General features: G+C 37.1%; 1 protein-coding gene across 3 annotated transcripts in view; it reads left to right on the top strand.

Moving 5' to 3' along the window:
• LOC150100662 (circadian locomoter output cycles protein kaput-like) overlaps nt 1-26,245 on the top strand; it is a 287,332-nt gene that overhangs the window by 124,755 nt on the left and 136,332 nt on the right. For all 3 annotated transcript variants that reach the window (XM_090401207.1, XM_090401206.1, XM_090401208.1), the window contains 2 exons: nt 12,541-12,665; nt 19,635-19,801. In XM_090401207.1, the coding sequence (XP_090257333.1) occupies nt 12,616-12,665; nt 19,635-19,801 (217 nt within the window). In that variant the 5' untranslated portion in view covers nt 12,541-12,615. The remainder of the gene's footprint in view (nt 1-12,540; nt 12,666-19,634; nt 19,802-26,245) is intronic.

Raw genomic sequence — 26,245 nt, 5'->3', positions numbered from 1 at the left:
GCAGTACGACACCATCAATATAGTACACAGCCTTATATTTCTGCACTCCAAAATGCAACACCTTATTGATATTAAAACTACAACCCCACTCTTTTGTCCAATTAAAAAGTATTCAAATCTTCCTGAAGGGATTCAGCATCAGTAGTGTTACTTATAATTCTTCCCAACATTGCATCATCAGCAAATAACTGAAGATCCCCAGTCAGTTCACATGATATATCATTTACAAACAAGTTAAACAGCAGGGGCCCAAGAATAGAACCCTGGGGCACTCCACTGGTTACCCTTCTTTCTTTCGTTGTGTATGATGGAGCAGTTACACTGCTCCATCATACACAACCTGCTGGTATTTTATCTAATATCTGAATATACTATCTATTCCCATCCTCTGCAGCTTGTACACCGACTATCTGTAGTAATCTATCAAACACTTTTGCAAAGTCTAAGTATGCTGTGTATGATTCTCCCTTATCTAACACACTTGTCACCATATCATAAATGCAAGTAAATTACTAAAACAGAACCTACCCTTTACAAATCCATGCTGACCATCATAAAGAATGCTATGTCCATCAACCCAATTCTGTATTCTATTCCTTACCAATCTCTCCAAACATTTTGACCAGAAATAGAACTACAGTTATACAGACTGGCCTATAGTAGTTGGAGACTTCTGTCTTAGAACCATGCTTGTGGAGTGGTACTATTTTGTCTTCTTTCCACTCCTTAGGAACCTTAACCACTGCAAGACTAACTGAATAACCAGGTCAAGGGCATAGCTAATTGTTGTGAACATTCCTTAAGAATACATGGTGATATATCATCCATTCCCACAGCCTTATTCACATCTAACCCAACCAACATCTGATACACCCTGTTTCTTTCACTTCCAATTCTCCTAATACTTGCCTCTCTTCTATACATATTCCACCGCATCATTTACACCAGTATGATATATGCTGATAAAGTGCTTGTTCAATAATTCCACTATATCCTTTGTAGCTGTTAGTTTGCTGCCATGACTATCCACCAATGTTAGTCTGCCATAATCATTCTTCCTCTTGTTGCCAAGTAGCAGAAAAAATTCCCTTGAGTTTACCTTGGCCTGACCAGCCAATCTCCTGTCATACTGTACCTTTTCTTTCTTTACCATGCTTGTCACCTTTCAGCCTGCACTTTATACTCTTCGTGGATCTGATCACACCAACTGTCTTGTACCTCCTCCATAACATTTTCTTTTCCAGCACAGCTTGTTTGATTTCGCTGTTCATCCATTTCACTCCCACTCTGTTTACTCGCTTAACCCTTCATGTGCAGTCATACATTACTTTTGTCAGATACTGCTGTGAGTTTCCATGCATTGTCAACATTTTTTTCACTCAGCTCATCTACCCAAGATACTGATGCTGACTACAGAGCTTCCTATAATCACCTTCTTTATACTTCCACACGTATCCATTTTTGACAGTGACCTTTTCTTGTTTCATCACTTCCCAAACAAGTACCTCATGATCACTCTCACCAACCAGCTGCAGTGTCAACACTTCATTTATAGCTGCATCTTGTGAAGTTATTACCAAATCCAAAACATTAAAGCCTCCAGTTGCTTCATTCATGTGCTGCTTAAGATACTTATCTCAGAAATTCCACAAACTCGCTCTTCTTGTTTCCATACACTCTCTCCTCCTTCCAGTCTATATTCCTGTAATTAAAGTCTCCCATCAGGATCACCTTCTTTTTACATGCCCAGCTAATTTGCCTAAACATTTCACAGTCATTATTTTTTGCATTTCCTGGCCTATAACAGCATCCTATCAGATACACTAACCTGTTTATTTCAACTTCGCCCCACACATTCAAAATCTGTGCATGCACCATCAATTTCCACAATTTGCAGACACAATTCCTCTGCAATCATTAACAGCACTCCCCTCCTCCTTTCACATCTCTATCCTTCCGGAAAATTATATATCCTAATTCTGTTCCCAACATCACATCCTCCTCAGACAACCTAGTTTCACTTATTCCAGTTACTTTTGGGCATATTGTCTCAATCAGTGTAGCAAACCCAGCTCTCTTGGTTTGAATACTCCTTACATTTGTGATAAACATAACAATCACTGTGTGTTTGAAGCCATTCTACCAGCACCAACATTCTCTATTCTAGCTTATACGACACCTCTCTCTCTCTCTCTCTCTTTGGTTTGCTTTGTGCTATTCTGTTTCACAGGTCGACTCTGATCATTTGCTATATTAACTTCTTGACTCTGTACCTTCTCAGAAAACAATAGCCTTTCTAAATGCCCAATGCCAAACCCATTCAAATGTAATACATTAGCTTTATACCATTTGAACTTCCCTTCAAATTCACTCCACAGATTTACAAATTGTGAATCCCCTTTGCTTCACACAACTCAGCCATCTTACTATTCATTATCTCCACTCTCCTCAATTCACTGTTATCATATCTGGGCAACACACCAACGACTTTCCCAACAACACTATTATTCTTTACCTTCTGCAACAAATTCCTCAAGTTTTTATCAATGTTCTTCTCCCCAACTAAGTCATTTGTGCCCATGACTACCACTAATTTTGACACCCTGTATTTTCTTTTCTGTAATGCATCAGTTATTTGCTTTATTGTGCCACCAGAAAAGCATGTTTTGTGCACGTAATTAGTAATCCCACCCCTAATGATCAAGTCCCCATACACTGATACATGACCATCCTTTGATTCTTTCTTTATAAGATTAACTTCCTCCTTCTCTTTATCATCAGCCAATCTCTCCTTTAGCTGTTTAATGTCCTCTTCCAGATGTTTCATTTCACATTTCATTTTCATTAACTCCTGCCAAAGCTCTTCTACTAGGGTCCTGATGTTTGCTCCCATTTCTAATTGATCTAATCTATCCAGACACTTTTCACATACATTAATGCTTTCCTCCTTCTTGTTTACCCAAACAGTCCACAGATATTTCACATTTTTGGTGCATACATATAGCAGCTTTCGCAACGCATCCGCTGCGAAAAATCCAAAGCAAAGCCAGACTTTCGTACAGAAGCCTTCCATGCCGCTGATATATTTCTTTATGGATGCCATCTTTAGAAGCTGAAGTAGTACAACAAACAAGTAGCAAACACAATATATACAGCAACAACACCACTGAAGGACACTTGTATCCAAACTGAAAATAAGTTTCTCTTTAGCTTTTGTAATGTCTATAATATTTATTATTTACAGCTGAGCAGGGAAGATTATGGTTTTAAGTACTTATATATGACTTTAAAAAAAAAATTGCCCAATTTTTCAGTCTTCTAAGGTTTCAATGTTTCTGTGCAAAAGTTCTTGAACTAGTAATACTGAACAGGTGGTGAAAAAATTCCAAGTATGGAGAGAAATTATTTCTTAGGGGTTAGTCCAAAAAGAATGGGATCCCATCTTCTAAAAACTTAATTTTATCTTATCAGCATTGACGATTAGTTCACTGATTTTGGCTGAATTTTTCTAAAATACCAAAAAAAGATGTATATTTAATCATTATCTCTGAAATTGCCTACTAAATTGTCCACATGCTGATACATGCAAACCCCAACTTAGGAGCATAATGTGTTCCTTGTTATGTGTTTGGAAGTTGAACATTGTAATGTATTGGTGAACTTCAAGTATCATAAATGTTCATGAGGATGGGATTCTGTGTTAATTAAATGAATTGGAGTCATAGTTTATTAGCCCTTGCAGTGTTCATATGTACAAATCATTTGTATCTTGAAAGTTCAAGATAAAAACAATCCCTTGCACAGCATGTAAGTTGATCTATTTAAGATCTTGATAAGATCTTATATCCATTGAGAGTACCGCAATTGGCTGCTTTTTCATATTTACTAGGTGGAGTAGATCACATAGCAGAAACAGATTATATTCTGCTGCTCAGCCTAGAACTCCATACATTTGTGTGCTTTTATTTATGTATTTCATTCCTGCTTTTAGCCTAAAAAAATAAATAAATAAACTTGTAGTCAGTAGAGAAATGGGCCTTCAGCTGTTGATTGCAAATTCACTTGATATATGACCTGTAGAGAGAAAAGAATTAAAGAGTATGAGGAAGAATAAAATTCCAATCCTCTCAGTAAAGTTGTATCCCTAGGTCAGGTCCTTGGGATTTTCTTGCCTGGCATTCTTTATAGGCTGTAGTTACTTCAGCTGCTGTAATGGGTCTGTCACGACCATCTAGGATATGAACAGGAAAGGCACTAATGTTCCAGTGTGCTGTTATCTTCAAACAGATGTGCACAGTGTTTTTGAAAGGAATCAAGAACATCATGTGTGATGGACATATCTTCACCATTCACACAGATTTCCTTTCTTCATGGAATTTGGTGAACTATCTATTGAAGAAAGCATCTGAAGGTTTGTGTGTCTATTAAATGCTGCTATATTATTTTAAATTTCTTTCTTCTGCTTATTTCTGCCTTTCCAATTCTATTTCTGTTGACATTTTTGATGATATTGCTACATTCTATACAGTTGTGTTGGTTTGCCAGGAACCAGCTTCTCTCTTTGTATAGGTCATTTAACTTTTTCCATTTGAGGAAAGCATGTTCCTTGTCAACCTTTATTGAAGTCTTATCAGTGAGAGCAAGAGCCCAGAAGATTCTGAAGGATTCTGAATTGCATATTTTCCATATACAAGTAGTAAAATAGTGAATCATCATATTAAAATACACTGGATCTGAGGAAGGCCTAAGAATTCTTAGGTCTCCCATCCAACAGCTAAGGCTAGCCAATAGCACCTGTAGAGGGCACTTCCCTCCACCCTCCCCATAGGATTTTAGGTTCAAAATAGTCTAATTTCTCCCACTTATTGTTATTTGTGTTTTTATGTGTTATTACAGTGTTTAATATTGTATTACTGAAGATGTTTCTATGATAGACAAAACATGAGCAATTAAACCTGTTGTTTAATTATTTTTCTGTGCTGTAATTATTCCATTAAATTTAATTATGAATGTAATTAGATATCTGTTTTGGAGGCTCCTTTAAGCAGTGGAATTATGTTGCCCTCTTTCTTACCTGGTACCATCTTAGAACTAAGACATAAAGTAAACTGCTTTGTCAAAGGAGCTGCCAATTCCCTTGCACATTCTCAACATATTAGATTAGGTGAGAAATCAGATCTCATATTTGATCTACCTCTTTTCCTCACATCAATGTCATATCTAACACTTCAGGAGCTTCACCTGAATAGTGATACTCAAAGTGATACTCAGTAACTCAACTATTTTTGTCTGCTTCTGTTCTGTACCAGCTTCTTAAAGTTATCCTTTCACAGTTCATTTTACTTGCCACCATATAACAAAATAATTCCTTGGTATTGTCTCTTTGGTTTGCTCAGCTAGTCACCTCTCAATCTGCTGCTACCTTCCTCATCATACTAGCCACTCTTCTTGCTTGTACCTTGTACTAATCATGTGCTTACTGATCACCTTTCTCTTTATAGACTCTGCAATTTTTTCTTTTCTGCAACTCTTGATTCTTACATGATATATTCCTTGATTCTGGATATATGGTGTGATTTTTCTTTCTTCAAACATCCCTTGACTATATCCATACACTGCTAACATCTTTCTCCTTGAGGATCTTATTCCAGGGCATTGCTCCAATCTAGTTCCTGAGCTTGTTATAATCCTGCCAGTTTTTCACTGAAAATTTCAGATGTATGGCAGTTTCCAAAGTCAAGATTGCATGATCACTCTCTCACCAATCAAAGGCACTATTTACTACCTTGGTTACTGCCAAGTTCTCTGATGACATCGCCAGATCCAGCTCTTTGCCAATGCATGCAATCCACACTTTCCCTTATATTCACTCTGTTGGCATCTATCTCACACCAGATAGCCTAAAATGCACTTCCCTCTGCATCCCTGTTCTGAAGCACTCCTACTCTTTTTTGCCTTCAGTTCTACTGTCATTATCAAAACTCCTCTTCCCATCCTGTTCCTTCTGTTCTCTATGAAAACACTATATCCATTGCATTCTATTTCTGTGACTGTATTATCCTCTGTAAACAGTCTCATAATGTTCATAACCTTCGACCAAGTTGAACAAGACAATGCCAAAAACTCACACTCCTTATTGTGGATGCTTTTGGCATTAGTGTGTGTGTGTGTGTGTGTGTGTGTGTGTGTGTGTGTGTGTGTGTGTGTGTGTGTGTGTGTGTGTGTGTGTGTGTGTGTGTGTATAAACTGCAGTATCCCCTTTTATTCTCTAACCTCCCACTCACCTTGTATATTGTCTCTGTCAGATTTCAAAACCCAAGGAACTACATTCAGCATTCTTCTGCTTACTTGCTTCAAGAACTGATGTCCTTGAAGCAAGTGAAGGTCCTTGTTTCAAGGACGGATGGACGGACGGACACACACACACACAGTCTGTTTATCTGCCAAACCCACTCAACACTATTCCTGCTGCACAGCCTACTCATGGGCTCACTTGCAAATTTGGCCCTTCTTTTAAACTCCATTATGATACCATGGCTACAGATTGACAGTTTTTACTCTTTGACTCTTCATTTGCTTGTGCCAACAACTTTTTCATATTTTCTTGCATATGACACTTTTTGCTTGCCAGATCATTTTCACTTGCAATAATCATCTCTTTCACATTCCATATCACCAGCATTCTTAGTTTTTCCCTGCAGAGTATTACAATTTCATCACACTCTCCCACTTTTATCATGGAGTCTTTAAACAACACTCTCTCCTTATTTCCAATGTCTCCCTGCTTCCTATTTCATATCTTGCTTTCTCATTCTTGTGCTCTCCTCATCTTACATTTCTCTGCCATATTCCTTTCCAGGCATTTCTATTGCACAGTTTTTTAATTGGAGGACTCCACATTACTGTGCTATCTCTTTCATACCATCTCATCATTCTCCTTATGTTCTATCATTTCTTTCATGCTATTACTCATGCTTTTTTGGCCTTCACTTACTTCCACCATGAAAGAAAACATTTCCATGCTGGCAGTCAGTCCTGGGTGAGGGTCAATATCCTAAGCACTAGATTACATGGAGCAGTTATTAAAGATAGTTAAACATTTGCGACCATCTTTGGTGGATCAACTGCTCTCTTAACAGAATTTTCTACAAGCTTGAATGTCCATATTCTTGAGAAATGGCAGTTAGTTGCTATTACTTTTCAAAAGCCAGGTAGAGAACTAAGAACTCCACAAATTACCATTCATTTTCTCTGACTGGCTGGCTGTCTTTTTCCAAGAAATAATGTGGCTTCCAAAAACATTGTTGAACATCTCATCTTGTTACACTGGAACATCTATTAGAGGTGCTTTTCTTAAATATGTGCACCTGACATCAGTTTTCATTGATATGGAAAAAACATATGACACAGCCTGAAGAGATTCACCATATTAAAAGATCTATACAACTTTGGTCTTAGAGGGAACTTTCCTCTTTTCATCAAACTCTTGAAATGAATCTTTCCAGTCTGAGTGTTGATGACTTTCTTCGTCCAGTTTTTTCTCTCTGAGAGGGAATCTCTCTCTGTGTTCATTTTTAAGTATCAACTGCTCTATTTGCAGTCAAAGTAAACTCAATAACAGAACATCTTCCTTTTGCCCTAAACAATGTCTTATATGAGGCTGTCTCTACCATCTTTTGTCATTACTACAGTATGAGGGCATAGACAACAGTTTCAGAAGAAAGTTGCAGATACAGCATTATATCTGAATCATTATTTCTTCGGCTGGTATTTTCTTAGGAGTTATGACAAAATTGTGGCCACCAGCCAGTGCGTTGAGTGCCTCAGGCTTCAAGGTAATGGAAGATAGATTGATTACAGTGCTGAGTGGTTATTGAGGTTCGGAGGTAGTCTTTTTTCACGTTTTCAAATTTTTTGATGTGCTGACTTCGTATCTTTTCAAATTCCTTCTCTCCCGAAGTGCACGAGACATCATAGAGAATCGTCGAAAGTTTTGTGGTTCAGCATGGTGGAAAGCTTCTCCTCTAATGCCCGAATAGCTTTATGTCAATCAGGAGAACGTGCATAGCTGTAATTTGTTCTCGTAGTAGAACGAAGCTAGTGCAGTTATAAATTTTGCCATAACTCCTAAGAAAATACCGGCCGAAGAAATAATGATTCAGATAGAACGTGGTATTTGCAACCTTCCAAACCATTTCTCCAACAATATCAGACTGGATGTATTGCTTTGGTGTTCTCACCAAAGCAATACCTCCAAAAACCAACCTATCCAAAGGAGAACATAAAGCTCTATAGAAAATGAAGAAAAACAAAGAAACAGTAATCACCAAAACAGATAAGAGAAATGCCACTGTGGTTCTCTACTAAAACGACTATAGATCGGGCTACCTACCTCCCTATTGAATATGATCCACCATCTCCCAAATTAGAACAATCCAAAGGCTCCTTAAGAAGGTCACTCCTTGGACTGTGGAAGTTACCAAAAAAAACCTAAAACTGTTTAACTCTAGACCCTCTCCCCCCAAATATATGGACTTCCAAAATTATATAAACAAAATGTGCCATTACGTCCCATAGTGGATGGCATTGATTTCCCCCACATATAAATTAGCCAAACATTTAGTCAAAGCACTCATACATTATACTGGTAACACACCATCACACATAAAAAAAACTCAGCCCACTTCAATGCTAGTATAGAAAACCTCTCACTCCAACACACTGATATAATGTCCCAATTCAAGGAAACTTTAGAGCTCATCCAAGACAAATTTCCTGCCAGCATCTCAGCTATTTCAGTTCACAATGAACTCAGGCTATTTTGTTTGGCAAGGGAAATTCTACAAACAGATAGGGTTTTTATAAAAGGACAGCCATGGGTTCACTACTCTCCTCATCCGTGGCCAACTTCTTTATGGAGACTTTTGAAGCCTTAAACTCAGCCCAAAAAATCCACTGTTTGGCTACGCTACATTGATGACGTGTTTGCTATTTGGCCACATGGCTCAGATACACTCCACTCCTTCTTAACACACTTAAACAGCCAACACCCCAGAATCTAGTTCACCTTGGAGAAAGAAGAAAACAAGTCTTCCTTTCCTAGACATTCTAATCACTCGCCAGCCTGATGGATTCTTGGCCTTCTCTGTTTACAGAAAACTTACCCATACAGGCAGATACATTCACCAGCAATCTTCCCCCCCCCCCCTCCACAACAATATGGGGTTATAAAACCCTATATAACAGGGCAAAATTAATCTGTTTAGATGACAATGCCCTAACCACTGAACTGAACCACATCCTTAACACTTTCTTAGCCAATGACTGCAATCCCCCAAAAATATTAAAACCAGTTAGCCACAACCCCCTCCCTTCCCCCATCATAACACAGATTACACTAAATTCGTCATCATTCCCTATATCCGGGGTACCTCTGAAAAGTTAACAAAAATCTTAAAGAAAGATTTTTGTGACCTGACTTCTTGTTACAAACCATATAAGAAATTGGCATCCCTTATCTGCTACACCAAAGACTAGCCACTTACCCTAGACCTACCTGGAGTATACCAGGTAGGACAGCAAATGTCAGGATATCGGAACACAAAGACTACATCCGGTTTCACCATTACACCATTCTGGGCTTGTAGACCATGCTCTGTATCTCCAGGACTGAGGCAACTCATGGTAAAGGTGGACTAAGCTCTCATCACTTGTCTTAGTATCTCCCATAATGCAAAGCACATCTCCATGTGGACATGTATAATGCTGTGCATTAAGGGAAGGACCACTACCCAGAACAGTTTTGACCTTTATTGAGGTCTTGTTGGTGGGAGCCAGGCTCAAAGGTGGTGATACTAAGGTGGAAGTAATGGAGAAGTCCTATTTACCTATACGAGTTGCGAAAAGGTCTCACCTTATTATTAAATTACTCTGGATTAGAGAAAAATTATTATTATTACGGGTTACTCCAGGGAGTCCTTAGACTCATCGAGGGAGGCTCTAAACATCATGTTCACACAACTATTCGACATTCTCACAGTATCTATCATACCTTGCCTTGAACTCTCATAGCACCCACAACAGACTCTGGCAGCTTATTCCACTCATTTACCACTCTAATAGTAAAGAACCCAGCTCTGACACCCTTGCTAACCACACTCTTGCCTAGCTTCCATAGATGTCCCCTAGTTCTTCCACCACCAGTCCTGATCTCAAAAATATCCTCTGAAGTAATCCTATAGAAACCCTTCAGCAATTTGAATGTCTCAATCATTTCTCCCCTCTTCCGCTTATCAACCAATTTCTGCAACCCACAAATCTTCAACCTGTTCTCATAAGGTTCATTCCATAGACCTGCTATCATCTTGGTCACTCGCCTCTGGATCCTCTCCACCTCCTCCCCCTCAAGAAGAAACCCAGGTTACCAAATCTGGACACAGTAGTCGAGATGAGGTCTTATCAATACTCAGTACAGAGGAACAATAACTTGTTTGTCTCTGCTCGTCAAAGTATTTTTCATCAAACAAGTGATTCGATGAGCTGATTTAGACACTTTTGCAATGTTTCCCCTAAACTTCATCTCCCTATCCACCAACACTCCCAAGTCCCTGGCCTTATCAATCTCCTGGAGTACAGTTCCACCAATGTGGTATACTGTTGCTAATCTTTTCACCCCAGAATGCATAACCTTACATTTTGTCACATTAAATTGACATCCATTCTCCTTAGCCCAGAACTCCAATCTATCCAGATCATCCTGCAAGATTTTGACATTCACTATTGCCCTACCCAACTTTGCATCATCAGCAAATAAATGAACCGTTCATCTTAGATCCTTCCCTATATCGTTAATGAACAAATTAAACAGCAGTGGTCCAAGAACAGAACCCTGCGGCACACTACTAGTCACAGGCCGTCTTTTGGATTCTACTCCTGAATAAACTACTTTCTGATATCTCTCCATCAACCACCCACCTATCCGTCCCACCAACCCTATATCCATTCCCATATGTTGCAGTTTATGGATTAGAATTCATGTGATATCCTGTCAAAGGCCTTAGCCAGGTCCAGCAGTATCACTGTAAACCCATTACCCTTATTCAGTTCAGCCATCACTATGTTATAAAACATGAGCAAGTTACTGAGGCATGATCTACCCTTCACAAAACCATGCTGTCCCCCATATAGTATCCCATTTTCATCTATCCAATCCTGTATTTTTCTCTTGACTAATTTCTCCAAGACCTTGACAACAACTCCTGATATGCTGATTGGTCAGTAATTTGCAACAGCAGTCTTGGATCCTCCTTTATGCAGTATTTATTTTTTCCTCTTTCCACACCTTCGGGACTAAACCAGACCCGAGACTCAGATTACGTGAGACCCATGTATGACCTTCATGTAAGACCCGAGCCAGTATACCATCCAATCCCACAGATGTATTCACATTAAGGTTCTGTAATAGACTATTCACCTCCACTTCATTCATCACAATTCCCGTATAAACTAATGGTTCCTTCATTCTTTCAATGTCACCACCTGGATGATATACTCTTGCAAAGTGCTCACTCAGTAATTCTACTATATCGACTGATTCAGTGACCTCCTTGCCATCATCATTGTTGGAAGGGTTTTTTTTTCCACGTGGTTAGACAATAATAAATTTAGTTTAATCCTTTATCTAAGTGTAAGCAATCAAAGTTTGCACCTGAAGTATCTTCAGGATTGAGGCACCTCATGGTAAAGGTGGACTAAGCTCTCATTACTTGTCTTAGTATCTCCCATAATGCGAAGCACATCTCCTTGCAGACCTCAATAAAGGTCAAAACCAGTCTGGGTAGTGGCCCTTCCCTTAATGGAGGTCTCGTCAGTGGGAGCCAGACCCAAGGAGATGTGCTTTGCATTATGGGAGATACTAAGACAAGTGATGAGAGCTTAGTCCACCTTTAACACGAATTGCCTCAGTCCTGAAGATACTTCAGGTAAGTTATTATAGTCTAACCAAATGGAAAATAACTTCCAAAAACTTATTCATAATTTCCACAGGCCAAGAGGTAACCTTTTTTTATGTACCTGGGCAGGTTTCTGATATGTGGCCTACCAACCTCCCCCCCCCCACATCCAACAGTATGGGATTAATAAAACTCTGTACAACAAGGCAAAATTGATTAACTCTAATAATAATGCTTTCACCACTGAACTTGAATATGTTCACAACACCTTCTTAGCCACTGGCTACAAATCCTACCAAATCCAAACATTAAAGCCCAAAAACCATACTCTTTCTCTTTCTCTTTTGTGGTTTGTTGTAGTTAGTGAATTGAGTGGTGGAGGCAGAATTGTAGAGTAGGTATCCTCCCTTGATGAGTCTTTGGACTGTCTGGAGGTGCCATGTAATAATAATAATTTCATTGGATAAATAGCTTTAATAATTAATTATATGAAGAAAAAGTTTTGTTAAGCTAAAATACTTTAATTAGTTATTTTCCCCTCTTTCCACACCTATTACTTAAGGATATTAATTTTTTTTTTTTTTTCCAGAAAGCTTGCTTTTCTGCAGTCCGGGAGTGGTGAATAATGTCTAACTGCATCCAAGTAGAGTTGTAAGTTACAACAATGCCAAGCACAATGGCAGCCCATCAGACAGCATCCTCTGAAAATACTAGGTAATATCACATATTTTAAAGAAGGCATACTTATTAGAAATAATTTTGTTATGATGAATTTCAATATGATGAAACCAAAAATTCCAATTTTATCATTTGTAAGGCATCTTGAATTATTGTATGATCATTATAAGAATTTGATATAGCCAATTTACTATGCATAAGTTTCCACTGCCATGGTGAAATACCACCACTTGAAGGTTTTGGTATTTCACAGGGCAACAAAAAGTCATCTACCACCTAGATCATTGGCATTTACTGCACCTAGAAAGGTATTGCTTTGCAACAGGAATACTCGTTGTTGCTGAGCTCCTTTTGTAGAAACACCACATCACAAGAAGGCAGGGTTGACTTGACCAGGAGAGGCTGTATAATGCACATCACTGGCACATGGTAGCCAATTCCTGGTATGTTTTTATTAAATGTCCTCTCTTCTGTTTATAGATTATGAAATGTCAGATTTATAATTCTATATTCATGTGCATCATTTCACAGAACCAGATATCTTATTTAAATACCTCTGACCATATTCTCTGCCTCATCCTTATCAGAGCTAGATGACCATATCTGAATAAGTAGTCCATATGGGGCCTTATAAAATGGTAAGAATAACTTCATTATTCCTGCAGATTAGTGTTCTCTTTAACATTGTAATTATCCTTGGTGATGACTTGATCACTTTGGTAACATGGCTTGTGAATCTCAACTCCATGTTCACTACCACTCCTATAATTGCATCAAATTTCCCATAATATTCAATCTTTAGTCCCTTTAAACCATTTTGCTTAATTTTGTATTAACAACAAAGAAATGTTAGTCAATTGTTTACCCATTGCACAGCTTTGTTCAAAATCATTGCGGAGTATTTCATAGCAGAAGCATTCCTTATCATCTTTCCCAATTTAGCATCATTAATTTAATCTATCAGATCTCTCTCTCTCTCTAATATCAGTAAATAAATTATTTAATATACATTCTCGTGGAAAGACTTAGACATTGGTTATGCATTTTTTACTAAATAATTTAAGGAAATTACAACGTCAACAAAAAATTTGAAAATTTAAAAAGGAACTCTATCTTGAAACCACAACTTCCTACTGAAACGGTAGTCAACCTTTTGTCATTTAGTGTGAAACCTGAAGCACTCGATGCCCTCGCATGTGGCCGCAACTTCGCCATTGCACCCAGAAGAATACCTGCTGAAGATATTATGATACGAATTGAACGCGGAATATGACACCTTCCAAACCACGTCACCAACGATATCAGACTGGATGTGGCTTGTGTTCTGATCAAAGCTAAACCACCAAAAGCCAACATGCCCAGTAAGGAAATTAAATCTCTGCTAGAATTAAAGAAAAACAAGAAAATAATAATCACTAAAGCTGATAAAGGAAATGCCACAGTATTGCTTAACCAAAAGGATTACACAGGTAAGCTGAAAACTCTATTGTTAGATCGGGCTACTTACCTCCCTATCGAGTACAATCCCACCAACTCACAAATTAGAAAACTCCACAGGCTCCTTAAGAAGGTTACTTCTTGGCCTGTGGAAATCACTAACAAATTAAAACCATTTAACTCCATACCCCCCCCCCCCCCATATTTATGGACTCCCAAAAATACATAAGGAAAATGTGCCATTACATCCCATAGTGAATGGCATTGATTCCCCCACATACAAACTAGCTAAACATTTGGCCAAAGCTTTCTCACACTATACTGGCAACACACCTTCACACACAAAAAAAAAGCCAGCATAGAAAACCTTACTCAAACACACTGACATAATGGTCAGTTTTGATGTCCTCCTTATTCACAAATGTCCCACTCAAAAAATCTTTAGAGCTAATCCAAGCTAAATTTCCTCCCGATATCACAGCCCTATTTCAGTTCACTATGAACTCAGACTACTATTTTGTTTGGCAAGGAAAATTCTACAAACAAATAGAGGGGACAGCCATGGGTTCTCCACTCTCCCTACCCTTGGCCAGCTTTTATATGGAGACTTTTGAAGAGAAAGCCTTAAACTCTGTCCCACAAAAACCAACCATTTGGCTTCACTATGTTGATGATGTGTTCGCTATTTGGCCACATGGCTCCGATGCACTCCTCTCCTTCCTAACACACTTAAACAACCAACACCCCAGAATCAAATTCACCCTGGAAGAAGAAAAAAACAACTGACTTCCTTTCTTAGACACGGTCGTCACCCGCCAGCCTGATGGAACCTTGGTTTTCTCAGTCTATAGAAAACCCACCCATACAGGCAGATACATTCACCAACAATCCCACCACTCCTCCTCCCAACAATATGGAGTCATTAAGACACTGCACAACAGGGCTAAACTTATCTGTTCAAATGACAATGCCCTAACCACAGAAGTAAACCACATTCTCAACACTTTCTCAGCCAATGGCTACTTCCCCCCCCCCAAAAAAAAATCCAAAAAATATATTGAAACCAGTAAACCACAACCCTTCCCCCTCACAACAAGGATTACTCTAAATCCATTTCCGAGGCACCTCGGAAAAAATTACAAAAATCCTAAAAAAACATGCCTTAACTTCTTGTTACAGACCATATAAAAAATTGACATCCCTTATCCACTCTACTAAAGACCCCCCCCCCCCCCCCCCGACCTACCTGGTGTATACCAGGTCCCTTGCAGCTGTAAGCTGTCCTACTTTGGCCAAACAGGCAGGACAGCAAATATCAGAATTTCAGAACACAAGGACTACATCTGGTTTCACCAATACAGCCACTCTGGTCTTGCTGACCATGCGCTGGATACCTGCCATAGAATATGGTGGAAAAAAGCCACGATAATACACCGTAGTAAATACAAATATGAAAGGCTTTTCATGGAATCAGCTTCAGCCCTAAGAAACAATCCAAACCTCAACAAATTTGGCTGCATGAGACTGCCTCAAATTTGGGAAATCTACATCAGAAGACCTTCAGCCCAATCACCCAAGAATACCAACATTGCCTGCTAGTGGGCACCATCAGGACTTTAGGAGAAATAATAGCTGCCTACTTTTTTCCTCATTTACTGTGTGTTGTGCCTGCGTGCACGTGTCTTGTTCTTAAGTTTCTTGAAATTGGCAACATGACATATTGAAGTATATTAAAATTTATTTCAATGTATATCCTAGTTGACGTTATAATTTCCTTACATTATTTAGTAAAAAAATATTTAATATAAAAGTTGAATATCTGTGGTCTAAGGAAAGATCCTGTGGTACCCTGTTGCCACATTCACTCTTTTAGACTTATTATCCATATTATAATTAAAAGAAATACATGTATTAACCACAGTGAAAATTATTTAATTGTAAATATTTCATCCTAAGTATCTTAGGACATCATCAGTACAGTAGTTTAAAACAATAATAGGAATAACATACAGTTAGGGCGCATGATTACAGTAGAATCTCATTAACGTGTGTAACGTGTTACAGAAGTAAAAAAAAAATTTTTTTTTTAAATAAAATAAAATAAATAAATAAAATAAAAAAAATTATTTAACACAATTTTGTATGACAATTTCCCATACTTTAGGAATAGTAAGAACGTCATTGCGGTTTAAGTTTGGCCTGTGTAGTAGGGCTTTAGAACTTTCTTTGTATAAACGTTCATGTTTATATAAAGATCTATGTAAAAGTTTAGACTTTTCCCAATGGATCCTGTGGTTTGGATTTTCAATTCCATGTAGAGAGAGGCCAGATTTCTGCGGTTTAAAAAACAAATGTGGTCTTGATGTTCCGAGATGCGTTTCTGAACAGACCTACCTGTCTGTCCAAAGTAAGACAATTTGCATGAGCATGGAATCTCATAAACGCCAGGCAACATCAAAGGTGAGAGTTTGTCCTTAGAAGAAAGTAGCAAGTTGTAAATTTGGTTGATAGGTTTGTAAGAGGTGGCAAAATTGTATTTCTTCATAATTTTAGAAAGACGTTCAGAGATGCTTTTGATGTAAGGTATGGGAATCCTATGGACTTCTTCCTGTCTAGTTTGATGTGTGGAGAAGTGACTGATGGTTTTTTGAGTTGTTTTAGGATTATATCCATTTAGGATGGCTGTATTTTTGATTACTTCTAATTCCTGGTTTAAAGATTCTTCAGAGGAGTAAAATTTGTGTGTTTTGGAAACTAGTGACTTAATAATTCCAGATTTCTGAGATGAATGATGAGAGGAAGAATTGTGAATGTAGCGACCCGAGATTGTAGGCTTGTGAAAGACAGACTTTAGGAATAGTAATAACTGTCTTCTTTTCTTTGGATGTGTAAATCCAAAAAGGAGATTCCTTGTGGAGATTCTTTTTCTAACGTAAAGTTGATGTGATGATGAAGAAGGTTAATTTTATCTAGAAACAGTTGTAATTCATGTTCGGGATGATCCCAGGCTGCAAATATGTCTTCGACATATCTTAACCAAATTTTTGGTTTGGGTTCAGAAGTGAATATTTTTTCCTCAATTTCTTCTAGAAAGGTGTTCTAGAAACAAGTTTGCTAGGTTTGGTGATAAAGGAGGTCCCATTGCTGTTCCTTCTTCTTGCTTGTAAATTTGACCTTTCCAGGTGAAGTAACCTGATGCAATAACAAACTTGAACAATTCTACTATATCAGAAGGAAATTTTTGAGTTAGTAATTCGATTGTTTCTTTATGGGGAATGTTTGTGAAGAGGGAGACAGTGTCGAAGCTGATTAACAAGTCAGTTTTTGATAGTTAAATGTCTTTAATTTTTGTGTGAAACTTGGTAGAATTTTTGATTGAAGAGACTGAGTGGCCTATATGAGGGCGGAGAAGGTTAGATAAGAATCTTGATAACTTGTAAGTTGGACTGCTGATACAGTCTACGACGGGTCTAAGTGGAACATTAGTTTTGTGTAGCTTAGGTAAGCCATAAATTCCAGGAGGTCTTGCATGGTATGTCTTAAGTTTTTTGATTGTTTCTTCATCTAAGGAGGAAGTTTCATTAAGTAGCTTATTTAATTTTCTGAGTTGACATTTTGTAGGATCATAATTGAATTTGGCGTAAGTATTACGATCTCGAAGAAGTAAATCCATTTTTCGGTCATATGAGTTTGTATCAAGAACCACAGTGGTATTTCCTTTATTAGCTCTGGTAATGATTATGTTTTTATTACGTTTGAAGGAAATAACAGCTTTCAATTCTGATGGTGGAATATTTAATTTTGAAGGTTCGCCATTGTAGATCTCTTTAGCTACTTCAAATCGAAGTCTGTTGGCTTCAATACTGGAGAGATGGTTGACGTTTCTTTCTATATTATGTATGAAGTCTAAATATAGGAAACATTTTGGTGAAATCGCAAATTTATGGCGTCTTGCTAGAACATTTAATTCATCTTTTGTTAGTGGATGGTTAGATAAATTGACTACCCATTTTTCCATTGGTAATTTGTTAGTGATCTTTTTTGATCGATTTAATAGATTAAGGTATTTATTATGTAGAGCACTATTGCTTTTATCAAAAGCTTTTTTTCCTGAATTCTTTGAGACAGTTATAATTAATTGTAGCAATTCTTGATTTAACGTATTTGACAAGTCTGTTTCTAGTTCTGTAATATTTAAATTGTTTGTTGCTAATTCATGCTTAAAAACTCATAACTGATTGAGTAGTAAGGAATGACTTGCTTTTTGATAGATTTTATGGGCACCTGGAGATTTGATGGCTTCCTTCAGTTTTGCAAAGGTTGGAATGAGGTTATCACGTCTGCACTTTTTAAAAAATATTTACAATTAAATAATTTTCACTGTGGTTAATATGTGTGTTTCTTTTAATTATGATCGCACCACATTTTTCGTTATTTTTTAAAAAAAAAATCCATATTATAGATAAGTCTAAAAGAACTGATATCTGTCCCTATTAGTCCAATGTTACGTCCATGCCACAAACCTATTTTGTATCTCTATCCATTTCAACTTGTATAACATTCTTCCATGTGGTATTCTGTCCATGTATCCATTGTGCACAGAAGGTGTCATGAAGGCAGCGTGTATGCTAGGCGATCAGTATTCTGTGTGTTCCTATCCCTACACACAACAGGAGACAACATTTGAAATTGCCCATTTGAAAAACATTTGAAAAGGGCCCCATGTTCTCTGCACCCAAGACCAAGGGGAGGAGTCAGTATTGTTTACAGAGTCCCAATTTGCTCTACAAAGTGTGCTCCGACCTAGAGAGAACCAGAGACATCATTCCTCTAATATCTATGAAAGAGACTCTTATGGTGGAGGTCTTGTGATGGTTTGGGGAGGCATCTTGTTGGGTGGATGCACTGACTTGTATGCTTCCTAGCAGAACCATGAATGCTGTAACATATGGCTTTGGATTCCTATGTTTGTCCATATACAGGTGCCGATAGGAAGACATTCATCCTACAAGATGATTATGCTCATTATCTTCAAGAAGAGACTAGGGTACTTATGGACTGGCCAACCAAGTCTCCTGACACTACCCCCCCCCCCTTTCCCTAAAACCTTGAGAGATTTAGAAGAACTTTGTAGGAGCAATGGTTGTTATTACCAACTGAACTCCTGTACGCTATTATAAACAGTATGAAGCATTATCATGAGCAATGTTTCATACACATTCCTTAATGCGATTGTGAAAGCAATCATCTCATTTTAACCTCTTGTTTTTGACCACTGTCTTCACATGCCCATTTGTTACCAAATTCAAATATTTATTTACAATTTTTACTTTTGAGTTATCGTGATTTTTCTTTTTGTTCCTAAATGTATGGAAACTGGTATATGTATGAAGTATTTTTAAAATATTTCTGTATAATAAAAAAACTATATATTCAATTTTTTCATGAATTTTTAGGTATCAGCAAAATCCAACAGTTTTTTAAGTTTAAAAATGTGCATATTTTATTTATTTATAATATTTAAAAAAATCATGTATCAATTATTTTTATATTTATTTTGGTTTGTAGTGCCATCCGACTTCAAAGAAATCTTGCTGAGAAGCATCGCCGTGATAAACTGAATGGATATATCTCAGAGTTGGCAACCATTGTTCCAATGGTATCCATGGCAACAAAGAGACTGGATAAGACCAGTATATTAAGACTAAGTGCAGCTCACTTAAGGCTGCAAAAGTGTAAGCTGATATTTGTAATTATCCTAAAAATTCTAAATCAAAAACAGTACCGTATTTTAGTTCCATTTTTATTGCCTTAATTAACCAACAATAATACTAACATGTTCCATTTCTAGTCATTTTCTTATCGAAGAAGTAACAGCAACACAGTAGGTTATCTCGGGAAATACCAATCATGGTCACTGGCCACTAAAGGTGTATTTTCGAAGTGGGACCCCCTTCATCTTCCTGATGAAGAAATCTACTCTGAATTGAAGGACCCAGGAGTAACAGTAATAAGGAGAATTCTCATATATAGGGATGTGCACTATTTTCTGATCAGGAACATCATTCTTACATTCAACACACCAAAACTACTGTTGTGTCCCAATTTATGATTATTATTCTATCTAGTGAAATTCTGCTTATATATATTCAACTTTTATCTATGTATGAGATATCACCCCAAAATACAAATATTTAAGCTATTTTTCCAATTAGTGTCCCTAATATTTATATTATACTGCGCCTTTTGGGGCATTTAGTTTGAGATATTAAATACAAAAACAAGGAGCAATTACTAAAATATGTCTGAACGTGAAACAATATTGCAGTCATGACACTTTATCTCGTTTTTTAACACGTTAATTTCCCGCGTGATTAGGTTCGTATGTTTTTTCAAGTGGTGCATTGGCAGCAATTTCAGACAACTGTTTTATCAATGAACAAAGGTTTATTAAACTCATTAGCATGGTACAATTCAATTTCTAATATAATTCAATTCAATACTAAGAAAACATTTACAAAATAATATTATCTTATCACAAGTAATTTGGCTATGATCCTATATGGGTATTGCAATCATGCCGCCATAACAAATTCAACTCATACAATCATATGTATAATCCCAGATCTAATTAACACATTAGTTAACCCTATATTAGTCTGAATACACTATATTCTGTAGCACATGGACATATGTGATCAACTCACTCTATTTAACTATCTAAAACTATGTAGATTACATTATCCTTTCACTGTGTTGACACATAACTTTGACATTTAAAGCTTTCCTATAAGTTACAATACACATGCATAAATCTCAGGACACATAATTACTTATATAATATTAACAAGCATACTTTCATTATAATCAGTTATGTACTTATGTCCTAGTATAAATTTCCTTAGTCTCTTCAACAGTTCATTAATAGAATAATGATTATAATTACAGACGATTTTCAGTTAACACGAGATATTTACAGTACCTTTTTCTTTTGAGTTTTCTATATTGGCCTCTACCTTTTTCCGATTGAACTATCTTGGTATGATCTCTCCTATAATCGGCCACTCCTAAGTTCTTTTGGCATTAAACTGTGCTTATGCGATCTTTACTTTTCGTACTTGAATTAAGAACACACTTTAGAGTCATCTATACCATGGCTGTGAAACTCACCACTTGGACACTGACTTCTTTACAGATTTCCTTTTTTCATAGTTGTCACTGGACGATGAAACACATAGATAATACCGTCTTTCCTTTAGCTAAATGGCATTCCTCATTTCTTACCATAGGAAATACGGAATCGAAATCCCGCTCACTTTTGTTTCTTGTTGTGACGACGGAGATTAACTCCAATCCCGCCACTCAGGAAAACCACGTGAAACCTATACGAAAAAGCTCGTGAAGAAACTCTTCAGGAAAAAAGTCTCCTAGGTGGGGTTTCTAACCCTTTTATACCTTGACCCCTACCAGCACCTTCTTTAATTTTTTCTCCGCCCCTTACTGGATTCGACTTCACCGACCAATTAGGGTGGCATTTTTCTGCCAAACATCCTGAGGTCAGCGAGCACACTATTCACACATGACGATGTCTAAATCCGGGAATTGACCCTGAGCGATAGGCTATTGTTTTTCTTTTGCTAGCCTCTAAATTAATCCTCCTTCCAAATTTTATAAGAATTTACTTAATATTTTAATCTCTAGCCTCTCACATACAATTTCTTATGACTTATCCTTTGTCTTAGCTAATTTTTTTTTTTTTTTTTTTTTTTTTTTTTTTTTCACAACTGTAATATATTCCTTCTTTTATTATTTAATTCAACAAACACTTTTTGTTATATATTTTACTTGGATGCAAGAATATTTTTCTTTCTTTGAGTAATTTATATATTAGCTCTTATACAGGGGTTTTATATTATTTTCTCTTCATGTTACACCATGATAACTGAAAATTCCACATAGTTGAAGGTATCAGGGTGTAACAAAGGTCCCCTATTTAAACAAAAAAAAATTTTTTTTAAATTCTTTTTTGAAGTGTTCCTCCTCTCATATATGGGGTTCCTCCTTTTATTTTTTTACATTCCTTCCCCCCTCCTTTTTTTTTTTTTTGTATTCATTATCCATATACTCATAACTGATGTACTTAATTTCTTTGTTTTTTATTTCTTTTCCCTTTTCTAACCTTAAAGAAATTTACCTCTGATTTAACCTTAACTACTTTTGATTGCTTTTACAGACTACCTGCTCATGTGATGATTTCTTCACTTTATTCACGTGGGATTCATGATTCCTCTCCCGAGGCTTATTTCTCTCTTCCTTACTTAACTCTGGAGTTTGCCCCTTCCTTGTAAATTGTCTCTTTCCCAATAGGTATATTTCTTTCCTCATGTAATCACATTTAAAGTTATACCTTGACAGGAAATCTCTGCCTAGGATCAGCTTGATGTGTGGAAGAGAGGATCCTGGTAGGATCAAAAACTCCTGCCAAACACATAATTTGAACTCAGGCAGGTATAACTTTAGATTTACAGACCTAGAAGCATGAGTCATGGAAGTTGTGACACCTGATACTTTCACTCGTTGTTTAAGGTGAGTGATATTATCTTTGGCATGAGGTTCTATTATCTCAAAGTAATCCTTAGATATGATGGATGCTTGGGCCCGTGTCTAGCAAAGCATTGCAGTATCTTCCATATGCACTGGCCTTCACTTCCATCTCGTAAGGATGCTCCTTTCTTCCTTGTCCGTTTTTCCATACTCTGTATACGTATATGTTGATGTAATAGTTTTGAGCAAAATGTCCCAGTTTGTTACAACTGAAACATCTTGGGGACTCTCTACCACCTCTTTGATCACTAGCTCTCCCTTGATTTTGAGGATTAGCTGTTGCTTGTTGTGGTATGACTTCTGATAGCCTCTGCATAACTGAATCTAATCTATCGAGAAGGAGTCTTTGCAGACGCTCAACTTCCTTTTTAACTAACTTAGTGGTTTCCTCATTTCTGCTATAATCAGGCTCTGAGTTTCTTACAGATAACGTTCCTAGTTGTCTCATCACCTCATCTAACCAATCCATAATGGGTTTTTGGAGTATTTCTATCTCTTGCTTCGCAATAACCCTGATTTTATCTGAATCAGTATAAGACTGTCAAATTGTTTATCTCCTGCCTATTGTCTTCTTCTAGTCTCACTCTTGTCATAGGTCTTTCTCTCCTCTCCTTACTCTCTTTAATATGTCCTTTCCCCTTTTCAGAATTGCCCTTCTCTTCAATTATGTTTATTGACCCAGGAACATGTGCGGGACAGAGGTCTCCGAGCAATCGTTCACATTCCTTTACAGCATCGTAACATTCTCTTAAATTGGATAATCTTTTATCGAATGCCCTTTCCTTTAACTCAGGTTTGACTCCCTGTCTGAATTGTTGGAAAATGGCCCAGTCCAAGTGAGGCTTTTCTTCACTAAGGACACTCAGAGTACTGGCTATCGTCAGTAGCCTGTTATGGAACTCAGCTACACTTTCCCTTTCCTTCTGAGTACACTTCTGGAACTTCCATAAGTTAGGTCCTAAGGTTCCCAGTTTTGAAAACTCAGAAATTAGGACTGTCTTAAATCAGGAGTAATCCAAGGTTTCCTTGAAAATGGGGGAGGAATACAGGAAAGCTTTAGCTTTTCCCACCAGTTTACTTCGGAGTAAGACTAACAACTGAAAATTAGTCCATCCTCCGACTCTTCTAAGCTGTTGTATATAACAAAAAAAAATTAGGACGTCATCAGTCTCCTCGCCCAAAAATTCTGAGAACACCTGCTGTGGGTTAATGTGGCGAAAAAATTCGCTGTTATCCATGCCTAAACTACTAGAGGGTTCAGTCATACTTGCATCCAATTTACACTAATTTACTCTTTAAAATTCTCAACAAAACTTAACTAAACTTCTACCTCTCAGTTGTCTGATCTGCACCCAAAACCAACTTGTTGTGAATAGCTTGTAATTAAAATTTAATTAGCTAAACATCCTGTCGACTGCACCATTTATGTTGTGTCCCAATTTATGATTATTATTCTATCTAGTGAAATTCTGCTTATCTATATTCAACTTTTATCTATGTACGAGATATCACCCCAAAATACAAATATTTAGGCTTTTTCCCAGATAATTTCTTCAAGAGCTCCTTCATATAGGTTTCACGTCGTTTTCCTGAGTGTCAGAGTTGGAGTTATATCTCCGTCCGACACAACAAGGGAATAAGTAGTGAATGGGATTTCGATTCCGTATTTCCTATGGTAAGAAACGAGGAATGCCATTTAGCTAAAGGAAAGAAGGTATTATCTATGTGTTTCATCATCCAGTGACAACTATGAAAAAAGAAAATCTGTAAAGAAGTCGGTGTCCACGTGGTGAGTTTCACAGCCATGGTATAGATGATTCTAAAGTGCGTTCTTAATTCAAGTACGAAAAGTAAAGATCGCATAAGCACAGTTTAATGCCAAAAGAACTTAGGAGTGACCGATTATAGGAGAGATCATACCAGGATAGTTCAATCGGAAAAAGGTAGAGGCCAATATAGAAAACTCAAAAGAAAAAGGTACTGTAAATATCTCGTGTTAACTGAAAATCGTCTGTAATTGTAATCATTATTCTATTACTGAACTGTTGAAGAGACTAAGGAAATTTATACTAGGACTTTAGTACATGACTGATTATAATGAAAGTATGCTTGTTAATATTATATAAGTAATTATGTGTCCTGAGATTTATGCATGTGTATTGTAACTTATAGGAAAGCTTTAAATGTCAAAGTTATGTGTCAACACAGTGAAAGGATAATTTAATCTACATAGTTTTAGATAGTTAAATGAGTGAGTTGATCACATATGTCCATGTGCTACAGAATATAGTGTATTCAGACTAATATAGGATTAACTAATGTGTTAATTAGATCTGGGATTATACATATGATTGTATGAATTGAATTTGTTATGGCGGCATGATCGCAATACCCATGTTGAAAGTTTATTTTTCACTTGTTTAGAGTATAATAAATTTAGTTTAATCCTTTTTCCAAGTGTGAGCAAACAAAGTTTGTGCCTGAAAGTATTTTCAGGACTAGAGTAAGGTGGTACAACACCAAGGCACTCCTTGCAAAGGTGGAGCAAGCTACCAACACCCCTATCTTGGTATCTCCCATAATGCAAAACACATCTCCTTGCGGATATATCTAATGTTATGCATTAAGGGAAGGGCCACAACCAGGACTTGGGCCTGACTCCCACTGAAGAGACCCCAATAAAGGTCGAAACTAGTCTGGGTTGTGGCCCTTCCCTTAATGCATAACATTAGACATATCCGCAAGGAGATGTGTTTTGCATTATGGGAGATACTGAGATAGGAGTGTTGGTAGCTTGCTCCACCTTTGCAAGGAGTGCCCTGGTCTTGTTACCACCTTACCCCAGTCTTGAAGATACTTTCAGGCACAAACTTTGTTTGCTCACACTTGGATAAAGGATTAAACTAAATTTATTATACGCAATACCCATATAGGATCATAGCCAAATTACTTGTGATAAGCTAATGTTATTTTGTAAATGTTTTCTTAGTATTGAATTGAATTATATTAGAAATTGAATTGCACTATGCTAATGAGTTTAATAAACCTTTGCTCATTGATAAAACAGTTGTCTGAAAGTGCTGCCCAATGCACCACTTGAAAAACGTACGAACCTAATCACTTGGGAAATCAATGTGTTAAAAAACGACATAAAGTGTCATGACTGCAATATTGTTTCACACTCAGATATATTTTTGTATTTTGATCCTTGTTTTCGAATTATATATCTTGAACTAAATGTCCTGAAAGACGCAGTATAATATAAATATTAGGGACACTAATTGGAAAAATAGCTTAAATATTTGTATTTTGGCGTGATATCTCATACATAGATAAAAGTTGAATATAGATAAGCAGAATTTCACTAGATAGAATAATAATCATAAAATGGGACACAACAACAATTAGGGTGGCGTTTTTCTGCCAAACATCCTGCGGTCGGCGAGCACGTGACGATGTCTCAATCCGGGAATAGACCCTGAGCGATAGTCTTTTGCTAGCCTCAAATTAATCCCCCTTCCAAAAATTTTCTGAGAATTTACTTAATATTTTAATCTCTAGCCTCTCACATACAA

This window comes from Typopeltis vanoorti, chromosome 12 (genome assembly GCF_054136105.1).
Source record: "Typopeltis vanoorti isolate ZY-2024b chromosome 12, IOZ_Tvanoo_1.0, whole genome shotgun sequence".
Taxonomy (NCBI): domain Eukaryota; kingdom Metazoa; phylum Arthropoda; class Arachnida; order Uropygi; family Thelyphonidae; genus Typopeltis; species Typopeltis vanoorti.
The sequence above is the reverse complement of the archived record's forward strand: the minus strand, read 5'-3'. Positions and strand labels throughout refer to the sequence as shown.